The sequence below is a fragment of the Littorina saxatilis genome, linkage group LG5 (genome assembly GCF_037325665.1).
Source record: "Littorina saxatilis isolate snail1 linkage group LG5, US_GU_Lsax_2.0, whole genome shotgun sequence".
NCBI lineage: Eukaryota > Metazoa > Mollusca > Gastropoda > Littorinimorpha > Littorinidae > Littorina > Littorina saxatilis.
Window position 1 is genome coordinate 47,723,646 of NC_090249.1, and position 12,074 is coordinate 47,735,719.

General features: G+C 48.7%; 1 protein-coding gene across 1 annotated transcript in view; it reads right to left on the bottom strand.

The window, feature by feature from the left end:
* Window positions 1-12,074, bottom strand: part of LOC138967319 (dihydropyrimidine dehydrogenase [NADP(+)]-like) — a 41,606-nt gene that overhangs the window by 18,057 nt on the left and 11,475 nt on the right. Inside the window, exons 5-10 of the mRNA XM_070339851.1 lie at window positions 6,591-6,787; window positions 6,219-6,300; window positions 5,577-5,772; window positions 4,206-4,375; window positions 1,163-1,373; window positions 317-501 (exon numbers count right to left, since the gene is read on the bottom strand). Coding sequence (XP_070195952.1) covers window positions 317-501; window positions 1,163-1,373; window positions 4,206-4,375; window positions 5,577-5,772; window positions 6,219-6,300; window positions 6,591-6,787 — 1,041 coding nt within the window. The remainder of the gene's footprint in view (window positions 1-316; window positions 502-1,162; window positions 1,374-4,205; window positions 4,376-5,576; window positions 5,773-6,218; window positions 6,301-6,590; window positions 6,788-12,074) is intronic.

Sequence of the window (12,074 nt, forward strand, 5' to 3'; positions counted from 1 at the left end):
AGAATTTTTGTCCGACTCTGACATCACATGACTCAAACAAAGGAAATCCCATGTTTAATCGATACATTGCTTGTTATTCTCTCGGTGCCAGGAGATTGGATTTGCATAACTCTCACTAAATACTCTAGTTGCACCCTCTAGATCGAGTGTCCGTTAGGAGCCCTGGAGGTTCCACTGTACTTTACCCATGGGTGGGACGCAAAATGTCATGAATCCTGAACCTCAACCGAACCAACAAAAAGAAAAAAGAAAAAAAGGAGGCCATAATCGAATCTGGATTTCCGTTATATACCGGAAAAATCCCACCAATCTATACCTGAAGGTAGCGATGCATGCTCCAGGCAGCCACTTTGCCGTCGTTGACAGACTCCACAGTGGTCTGGGCGACTCCGGCCACATCTCCGCCACAGTATACCCAGGGTTCACTGCTCTGCTGGGTCGTCGTGTCAACTTCCGGCAGCCCCCATCGGTTGAACTTCAGAGGTTCCAGTGCATTTCTCACTGAAAAAGGAAATAAATACTGTTGAGCTTGCCTACCAACCCACCCCCGTTTATGTTTTTTCATAGGTACACTATCCGCTTTATCTTTCACTCTAGGGACCTTAGGCGCACCAACCAATGAGGATAGTTGCCCTGTATAGGAATTTCTTCATTACCTTGAAGAAGACAAAGAAGAATGAAGAAGACCCTGTCAATAGCGGCCGCCCAAGGGACCAACCAAAAGTGGTCAATTTGTACACATGGTGGTTGTCATGGAAAGGTGAATTACATGGAAGAAAACTCGTCTGGGATCCTTGGCAGTGGTCGCAGGTTGTCGCTTTCGAGACGTGGTCGTAAGGGCAGGTTTGACTGTACTTCATTCTTCAGCAAGACACTGAGATAGTCAACCCTGCCCTGCGACCACCTCTCCACAACCACCACCTGCCAATAATGCTGGGGGCAAAGGGCAAAGACCCCCACCCCCCCCCCCTTTTAAGACCTCCCAAAATCTGAGAAAATCAGGTCTTAAAAAGGAGGGAGTCTTAGCATGGGGGTAAATTTACAAAGGCTATGAACAAAAAGTCTGAGAAAAGATAGACTTAAAAGGGAGGGAGTCTTAAATTGGGGGGAGGGGGGGGGGGATCTTATAAAAGGGGGGTTCCAGTGTAATAGATCAACCCACCAGACTCATCTCCCAAGCAGGATCCAAAAGCGGAGATGATGAAGTCCACCTTCTGCCGCAATGTCTGATCATGGTCTTCTACCCAGTTGCCCTCTGCATCTTGCTCCGTGCGAACAAACTCCATGGCCGTCACCCTGCCGTCCTTCACGATCACCTTGCGCGGGGCCATGAAAGGCAGGAATTCACACTTCTCTTCTTTGGCTACGTCCACCTGTTAAGTGCAAGAAAACAAAGGATTCTGTATTGTTATAGAGCTGATTTGTTTTGGATTAAACATTTTTTTTTTTTTTTTTACCTCAGTTGCATGCAGGATGCTTCAACCCTGAGTTGTTTTGCCTTGATTTTTATTTCTGTAATAAGTACAAATGTGTGACCTGGACTTGTGAAAAAATTAAAACATTTACTTGAAATAACAACAAACCAAAAAACAACAACAAAAACCTATTTACTTTGCAAACAATAGCAGCTCTCCCCTCCCAACCCAATTCCCTATTCAATAAAAAACAAGTCGCGTAAGGCGAAATTACTACATTTAGTCAAGCTGTGGAACTCACAGAATGAAAATGAACGTAGTCCGCCGCTAGTGCAAAAGGCAGTGAAAGTGACGAGCCTGTTTGGCGGGGTAGCGGTTGCGCTGTGCTTCATAGCACGCTTTACTGTACCTCTCTTCCTTTTAACTTTCTGAGCGTGTTTTTAATCCAAACATATCATATCTATATGTTTTTGGAATCAGGAACCGACAAGGAATAAGATGAAATAGTTTTTAAAACGATTTCGGAAATTTAATTTTGATCATAATTTTTATAATTTTATTTTTCAGAGCTTGTTTTTAATCCAAATATAACATATTTATTTGTTTTTGGAATCAGAAAATGATGAAGAATAAGATGAACGTAAATTTAGATCGCTTTAGTTAAAAAAATAAAATTTACAATTTTTAGATTTTTAATGACCAAAGCCATTAATTAATTGTTAAGCCACCAAACTGGAATGCAATACCGAAGTCCGGCCTTTGTCGAAGATTGCTTGGCCAAAATTTCAATCAATTTGATTGAAAAATGAGGGTGTGACAGTGCCACCTCAACTTTTACAAAAAGCCGGATATGACGTCATCAAAGACATTTATCGAAAAAAAGAAAAAAACGTCCGGGGATATCATTCCCAGGAACTCTCATGTCAAATTTCATAAAGATCGGTCCAGTAGTTTAGTCTGAATCGCTCTACACACACACACAGACAGACAGACAGACAGACACACACACACATACACCACGACCCTCGTCTCGATTCCCCCTCTATGTTAAAACATTTAGTCAAAACTTGACTAAATGTAACAAGTCGCGTAAGGCGAAAATACAATATTTAGTCAAGTAGCTGTCGAACTCACAGAATGAAACTGAACGCAATGCCATTTTACTCGTAGCATCGTCAGGCCACCGCTCATGGCAAAGGCAGTGAAATTGACAAGAAGAGCGGGGTAGTAGTTGCGCTAAGAAGGATAGCACGCTTTTCTGTACCTCTCTTTGTTTTAACTTTCTGAGCGTGTTTTTAATCCAAACATATCATATCTATATGTTTTTTGAATCAGGAACCGACAAGGAATAAGATGAAAGTGTTTTTAAATTGATTTGGACAATTTAATTTTGATAATAATTTTTATATATTTAATTTTCAGAGCTTGTTTTTAATCCGAATATAACATATTTATATGTTTTTGGAATCAGCAAATGATGGAGAATAAGATAAACGTAAATTTGGATCGTTTTATAAATTTTTATTTTTTTTTACAATTTTCCGATTTTTAATGACCAAAGTCATTAATTAATTTTTAAGCCACCAAGCTGAAATGCAATACCGAACCCCGGGCTTCGTCGAAGATTACTTGACCAAAATTTGAACCAATTTGGTTGAAAAATGAGGGCGTGACAGTGCCGCCTCAACTTTCACGAAAAGCCGGATATGACGTCATCAAAGACATTTATCAAAAAAATGAAAAAAACGTTCGGGGATTTCATACCCAGGAACTCTCATGTCAAATTTCATAAAGATCGGTCCAGTAGTTTAGTCTGAATCGCTCTACACACACACACACACAGACACACACACAGACACACACACACACACACGCACATACACCACGACCCTCGTTTCGATTCCCCCTCGATGTTAAAATATTTAGTCAAAACTTGACTAAATATAAAAAGAAGTAAAATTGTTTAAGTCAAATCTACTACCACTGTTAAGTGATTGCTCCGACAATCTTCTGCTGGAGGCATCTGAACAGCCTTAGCTACCACATTTTTCAGGTACAGAGTCTTCCCTGTAATCACAGACTGCTGCACTTTCATCACTTCATAATTTAAGACTCTTGCCTTACTGTCAAACACTACTTCATGTCTATGAAGGGAAGTGACGCTGAGGTGAGTCACGCGTTTGGTGCAAGATTGAGTGGTATCATACTTTCCCACAGGCATTCCCCTGTATACAGGAAAAACGCCTACAGGAAAATGCATCTACACGGAATGCACCCACTTTCAAGTGCCATTCACATGGAAGACTTTCTACCAACTTTCCCCCAACTTTCAAGCGATTTTAGTCGGCTCCAAGTCAAATCAAACTTGCTGACCTTGTGAACAGCGCAAACGCTCAAACTAGTTTTAAGCGGCGATTATTGGCAGACTTGAAGGCCAGTTCAGCTATCCGAGCTGCCTCATATAATGCTGGAAGACCATAGATATAAATAGGCGTCTAATTTTATCTCTGGCTAGAGCCAACCAATCGGTAAGAGCGATAAAGTCTGCGCAAAATCTTCGCCAAGTTACGGACGAGTCGAGCAGCGCTCAACCAAGTTTTGGAGTCCCTGCTAAATCTGGCTGAAACCAAACCTAAACTGTTGGGGCCGTTCACATGGCAGACTTTTCGCCGACTTGGCTTCGACAACTCGGGAGCGATTTTCAAACGACAAAAGTTGTGGAAAAGTTGGTTGAAAGTCTGCCATGTGAACAGCACTTTAGTCGACTCTGACCCCTTATGCACCACTGACCTCTTCTGGCACGGCACGGATGTTGGTGAAACCTTTACGGAAGATGATGTAAACCCTCTTGGCACCGCAGCGCAGAGCAGAGGTCGCGCAGTCAAAGGCCGTGTCCCCAGCGCCCAGCACCACCACGTTGCCATGCAGTGTCGGTAACTGCGATTTACATGCACACATCCCTAAAACATAAAGTGCACATACTCTTGTAAACGTAAACCCTGGCCAAATGCGGCAAGGTTTGAGAGAAACGACGACGATGAATCGAAGCTTAATTTCCGACAGGCATTGGTTTGTAAGCCTAATCAGAGAAAGAAAAAGACCCCTGCATAAATATGATCAAAGAAACTAAGGGAAATAATAGGCACTCTAAATATAGCTGACATGTGCAACATGAGTAAGTGAGAGTTATACAGAACCAATCTCCCAGCACCTGATAGAAGAACAAGCATTGACATGAAGAAGGAACGTCAGTGCTCTATATCTGCCTCATGAGGTTATGATTCAACTGCAGAAATAACACAGATATAGACAAAAAGTGAAACGGTTAACATACAATACACAATACTGATGACTGCAGTGCTTTCTTGTGTTCAAATAAAAATGTACATTTTACACTTTATAATCTGAAAATGATAACTGAAAGTTCGCACAGACAGACAGACATCAGAAATATAGCAATCCCCATACTCTTCAAAGATCAGTTTGGACACATTGCATATGATATGCTACATAATAAAATCAAGAGCTCAGCTTCACTCATGTATCAATGATATTCTTCAAAATGCACACAAAAAAAGGAAAAATCATTTTACAGTGGATCAATCCCCCTTTTAAGATCCCCCAATTTAAGACCCCCCCCCCCCCCCCCCCCCCACCAACTTGCTTCTCCAGATTTTCTGTTTATAACCTCCATAAATGTACCTCCATTTTAAGACTCACTTCTTTTTAAGACCTGCATGCTTTTCTCATATTCAAAAAGGCGGGTTCCACTGTAGAGTACCTGCTTTCTTTCTTTCTTTTTTTGGTGTTTAACGTCGTTTTCAACCACGAAGGTTATATCGCGACGGGGAAAGGGGGGAGATGGGATAGAGCCACTTGTCAATTGTTTCTTGTTCACAAAAGCACTAATCAAAAATTTGCTCCAGAGGCTTGCAACGTAGTACAATATATTACCTTACTGGGAGAATGCAAGTTTCCAGTACAAAGGACTTCACATTTCTTACATACTGCTTGACTAAAACCTTTACAAAAATTGACTATATTCTATACAAGAAACACTTAACAAGGGTAAAAGGAGAAACAGAATCCATTAGTCGCCTCTTATGACATGCTGGGAACAATCGGGTAAATTCTTCCCCCTAACCCGCTGGGAGTGAGTACCTGCTTTGGATGCTTGAGCCACCATTGGCAAGAAAGCCTTGGACGTGTAGAAGCCCATCTCCTGGGTGAGCTCATGAAAGATGGGGATCTTCTTAGGGTCTGGCAAGCCGATGCCAACAAAGATCGCCTTGTAGCCCTTCTCTTTCAGAGATTTCAATGTAATGTCATCTTCAGCCAGTGCTCGGCCAGTCTCAATCTACAAGAAAATGACACTATTTTCAGTCAGAGAAAAAAGTAAGTTCAACCAACATTCTGCAAAACTGCCACTCTGGTGGAAAAGTGTGCTCAGGAAATCATGCAGCAAAAGTTCAGTCTTGAAGTTAATGATTACTACTGACTTGAAAAGGCAAGACACATAGAGACACATAGACAGGGCAGACAGACAGAGAGAGACAGAAAGAGACAGAGAGGCAGAGAGAGGGGGAGAGAGAGACAGACAGAGAGAGAGAGACAGACAGAGAGAGAGAGACAGACAGAGAGAAAGAGAGAGACAGACAGAGAGAGAGAGACAGACAGAGAGAAAGAGAGAGACAGACAGAGAGAGACATAACAGCAGGTGGACGGACAGACAGAGAAACAGAGAGACAGACAAAAATGATTGTTTTTCTCTTACAACGTTTGAACTTTGTGCACAAAATATACCTTGACACCAATGTCCTTGGCTTGCTCGATCTCAAAGTCAACCACTCCAAATGGCAAACGGAACTGTGGGATCTCAGATGAACTGCACAAATAATAAAAATAACAAGAAGGGTTATGTGACTGGTTAATAAATGGACAATGCTCCCTCAAGCTCCAGTGAGGCATTGGTCGAGCGTCAATCGACCATGACAACCTCAAAGTTTCAAATGGAAGCCTATCCTGTACAAAGACAATTAGGTCGACATACTAGTGATTAAACTTTCCATAAACTAACCTTTTTTGTCTTTTGATTCTTGATTTGGTAACATCGGCAGTCTATCCGTTTTAGATTTATGAAAACCTGAATTACAGCTCAAGTGAAAACCTTCATACCTCAGCCCTCCACAGTACTTCTTCTTCTCAAAGATGGTGAGGTCAGAGTATCCAAGCCTGGCAAGAAACGTGGCACAGCTGATGCTCGCCGGCCCGCACCCGATGAGAGCAACCTTGGCACGGTACGTCTCTGGCAGTTGATCCACCGGAGGAAGGCTTGGGTCTCTCGTCTGGGGAACCTTCATGGCTTTGAACACCTGCACAGGCCAGTTTGCAAATTTGTTAAGAAGGTAGGGTACCTTTATGTGAAGAGACAAAATGTAACAGTGTGTCCACATGCATTGTCCAACAAGTCTGTAAAACACATGACATCATCCACAATTCACATAATCGAAAATTTTTAATTAAATTTTCATTTGATTAATATACTTACCCAAGTCACATATTTAGCATTGACGCAGTCGAGATGCTAGGTAAACTGAAACGCTATCCCGTCTATAGTCTAAGGGAAGCAACCCAAGCTAAAAAAGTAGCAAGCTTGCTACCCTGGGTTGCCTCCCGTAGCGTGTCACGCCACAGATCTCGTACCCAGTACGAGACACCCTCATTCGACTTCTAGAATCCAAAGAAACTACAAGCGGGGAAGGTGGGAGGGAATTACTTATGTGACTCGGGTAAGTATATTAATCAAATGAAAATTTAATTAAAAATTTTCGATTAAATTACATATTCTTACTCCGAGTCACATATTTAGCAGATAACTCCAACAAGGTGGTGGGTAAGAAGTAAAAATTTCAAACTCACTGTTAAGATCTGGAGAGGCATTGCCCCGCTGCCACCAGTGCGGGGAGGGTCCTTGAGCCATCACGGCATACCGCGGCGATGTCTCTCAAGTAGAACGAGATAAAGACGTCGTCTGAACGCCAGTATGCTGTGCGCAGGACGTCGTCGAGTCTTCGGGACCTCAAAACAGCCAATGACGATGCCCATGCCCGGGACTCGTGCATTCTAGCCGACTGGAGAGGGAAGGCAGGCTGAGCCCCCCCCTTTTGTGCCAGACTCCACACATAAGCTTGTTTTATGAGAGCCGACACCCACCTGGCCAAGGTAGTCCTCGTGATATCTCTGTCCATGGACGTATTCAAGGAAATAAAGAGGAGCTTCTGGGAGCTCGACCTGATGGGTTGAGTCCGGACTAAATATGCCTCCAGGGCCCTAACCGGGCAATTGACCATGTCTGGGTCATCTTGTGCCACAATATGAGACAGGGGCCTCACAAGGACACAGGGAGAAGGCTGATCCGGTGTCTGATTCTTGGCCAGAAAGGCCTCCCGGAAATGCAAAGACAAGGAGCCGTCACGCTCTCGGCCGATGTCCTGCGGACTGCCTGAAAGAGCGTGTATCTCGCTACCTCTGCGGGCCGAAGCCAGAAGTAGCAAAAACAGAGCCTTACGAGTAAGGTTCGCGAGGCTAGAGCCCTCTAGAGGCTCGAAGTCCGCCGAGCGCAAGAACTCGAGGACAAGGAAAAGATCCCACTTGGGCAGAGGAGAGCGCTTAACGTCCTGCAAAGACGCGCCCTTAATAACCCCAGCGACAACTCCACTAACATTGATGGTATGACCGATCTGTTTAAGAGTCGAGGCAATCGCCGACCTGCGAACCTTCAAAGAGGAGGAAGAAGCCCCCTGGGAAGACAAATCCGCTAAGTGGTTGGCTACGTGCATAGTACGAGGAGCCACCGGGTTCAGCCCATGAGCCTGACACCAGGTGACCCAGGCACGCCAATGCGACGAATACACTGAGGAGGTAGAGGCCCTATGCGAGCGCTGCACCAACTCCAAAGTGCGGTCGGAAGCCCCAGACCGCCTCAGAGCGGACCTCACAGTCTCCACGCGTGAAGATTGAGAGACTGCGGGTGCCCGTGAGGAACTCCGGTGCGAGGCTGAACGAGTTCGCCTGGTACCAGAGCCAGAGGAATTGGAGGGCCGTGTGCGAGTCTCAGAAGGTCCGGAAACCAGGGCTGAGACGGCCACAGAGGGGTGACCAGAAGCAGGGACGGCCTCTCCAATTCCGCCTTCCTGAGGACTTGGCTGAGCAGCTGGAAGGGTGGGAAGGCATAAGCCTCCAGCCCTGTCCAGGGGATGTCCAAGGCGTTGGTCCCCCACGCTTCCGGATCGGGGAAGGGGGAGACAAACACCGGAAGGCGCCTGGAGAATCTGGTGGCGAAGAGATCCACCACAGGCTTCGGGGCCACAGCCCAAAGGCGGAGAAGGGCACCATGCGTGATGGTCCATTCCGCCTGCAACACTCTGTCGGAGCGGCTGAGCGCGTCCGCCAGTGTGTTGAGGCTCCCTGGCAGGTAACGCGCTGAGAGAGAGATCTCCCGCTGGGAGCCCAGGAGAGGATCTCGCACGTTCTGCGGGAGAGAGTGGGGGACCGCGAACCTCCCTGCTTGTTCACGTAGGCAGCCACTGTCGTATTGTCCGTGAACAGACGCACACGCTTGGCTGCCAGGGAAGGGAGGAACGCGACCAGAGCAAGGAACACGGCCTCCAACTCTAGCGAGTTGATGTGCCATGTGCTCTGTTCCGCAGACCACAGTCCGGAGGCCGTGAGCCGGTCCGTGTGAGCCCCCCAACCCAGCAAGGACGCGTCTGTGAACAGGTCCATGTTGGGAGGGGGGGAAACAATGGGAACCCCCCTGCATACCCATCCCGAGTCCAGCCACGGGAGGGTTGCAGCCTGGAACCAATCCCCAAGGGGAACCAGAGTGTTCCAATCCACACAAGGAGAGTCCACCAACGGCTTCAGCGCGTGCTGAAGCGGGCGTTTGTGAGCTCTCCCTAGTGGAACCAGCAGGGCCATGGACTCCATCTGCCCCAGGATGGAGGCCAAAGTCCGAAGGGAAGCTCTCAGGAGAAGCGAAGTAGAGCGGATGAGAGCCTGGAGCTTGTCCACCCGCTTCTGCGAAGGCTGGACAGTCCAGGTGACCGTATTGAACGTCATCCCCAGGTAAGTGAATGACTGAGACGGCACGAGCTCTGACTTCGTCTGGTTGACCGAGAATCCCAGCAAGCTGGCCTCTCGGAGAACCAAGAGAGTGTGCTGCCTGCAGAGAGCCTCGCTCTGGCCCATGATGAGCCAGTCGTCGAGGTATGCTCGCAGCCGCACTCCCTGTGACCTCACCAGCGCGCAAAGCTGCCTCACCACCATGGTAAAGATCCATGGGGCAAGGGACAGCCCAAAGAGCAGTGCGCGGAACTGGTAGACTTGACTGGCCCACCGGAAACGGAGCCATTTCCGGTCGGCGGGATGCACCAGAATATGGAAGTACGCATCCGTCAAGTCGATCGAGGTCACCCAGTCTCCTGGGCGGAGAGCGTCCCGAACCGAGGCAGGAGTCTCCATCTTGAATCGAATCGTTCTCAAAAACTTGTTGAGAAACGAAAGATCCAAGACAGGACGCCAAGCTCCCGAAGCTTTGGGGACCGCGAAAAGCCGTCCATAAAACCCCGGGGAGCTGTGGTCCGAGACCGCTTCCACCGCGCCCTTCTCTATCAGTGAGGCAACCTCCGACTGGAGGACGGCCCTTGCCTCCTGTGAGAAGGGGGGCTTGAAGGCTGGAGGACACCTGGTAAGAGGGGCCTTGTCCCCCAGCCAAAGCAAGCGGAATCCCGACTTCACAACACCCACTAACCATCGGCTGCGTATGGCGGCCAGCCAATGTGGGAGTGCCCGAGCAAGGCCCCCCGCCATCACCAAGGTGGAGGGCGGGGGGGGCGTGAAGCCGGGAACGCTTCATTGGGGGTGGGGCTTTCCACTGGAAGAGCCCCTACCCCTCCTCGAAAAAGATCTCTTGCCCGACCCGCGGGAAGGGGCAATAGATCTTTTCCGGGAAGCAGGATGTGCCTGAGCAGAGGTCTTAGCCTGTTTGTGCTGAGCCTGCTGAGGAGCAGCCTGCTTGGGCTGCTTCAGGGACTGAAGCGCAAAGGAAGAGAACTGCTGTTCTCTGTTGGTGTCGATCTCCTGCTTCCTGGCATCAGCGGCCAGGTTGCCGAAGAGAGCACCATCCACCAAGGGCGACGATCTGAGAGTGTTTCTCGTCGACTCCTCAGAGAACTGGGAGTGGGTGAGAAACAAGTCCCTTCTGCACGAGACAAAATGTACGTACTGCAGAGAGGACAATCTCATTTGTTCCTCGTTCACCCTTGCCAGCGTGGAGAGGAGTGTGGATACGTCCTCCGAATCTTGCTCCTTACTCAAGGTAAAGGGAGCCAAAGATTCTGTAAGAGCACGTGAAAGAGCCCGCAGGATAGTCTCCGAAATGGAACTGAGTTCCAGGAGCTGCCTTCCCACCTCCTCAGAGGACAGGAGAGACTGCTCCGAAAGAGGGAGAACGGAATCCTTCTTCAAAGGCTTCGTCAAAAGAGGTAGCAATGCCGGCGTGACCGGAAGCGGCGCACGCGGCAGAGCAAAGGACGAAAGAAGGTTCCGTGAAGCCTTAGGCCAAGGCAACTTCCTTTGAGCCGCCAAGGGCACGAAGAAGTCTGCCTGTGTTGCAGCAGCCAGATAAGGCAAAGCATGTTCCGGAGCTGTGCCATACGGCACCAGAAGCGGAACTGCTGCTGGAGGCAACCCGCTGCCGGCAGGAGCGGGCTTGGCGAACAAACGAGAAAGCTGGAAAGCCACTGACGGTGATTCTTCAAACCGGAAGTAGCTGTCCTCCTCCTTCGCCCACCGGAAGTCTGCCATCGCCGACGGACCCGACGCCGAAGGCGTGGTCGAAGACGAAGCCCCTTCCGGGAAATATCGCGAAGTGACTTCCGCGGCCGCTTCAAGCGCTACCCTGAAGCTGGCCGGAGCCGCCGAAGGCAGCTGCTCCTCGTCCACAGACCCAAGGTCCGAAACGCCACATGACGGGGATGGCTCATAGCCCAAGGAACCCGACAAATGACGCTGCGAGGACAGGCCGGAAGCCAAACGCCCCTCCTGTTGGTCATCGACGAAACTCACACCCTGGCTAAGAGGAGGGTGAGAAACGCCAGCAACCGAAGGCAGCTGAAGGGAGGAGCTAGCAGACACCACCGGAGTGTGTGGCTGCTGCTGATCCAACAGAGGCAGAAAGCCCGAATGCCCAGGAGAACGACCGAATTCGAAATCCGCCGGCATCCCAACGGACGCGGCGAGAACCGAACCGGAAGAACCGGGAGGAGCCGGAAGAGCAGACGCAACGGCATAGCTATGCCATGGCTGTGGAGTCTGCCAGCTACAACCCGGAAGCCCTAGGCCGGAACCGGAAGTGACAGAGGACTGTGCACGACCAGCTGGACCCACACTTCCCGCCCAGGCAGGAAGGGCAGCTGCCGGAAACGGCTGCTGAAACTGGGCAAAGCTCGAACCGGAAGGGACCATGGTCTGTCCGCATACCAGTGAACCAACACTTCCGGCCGGAACCGGAAGAGAAGCTGCCGTAAACGACTGCTTACGTAGTTCGTGGCTCGAACCGGATGGGACCATGGTCTGTCCGCTTTCCAGTGAACCACT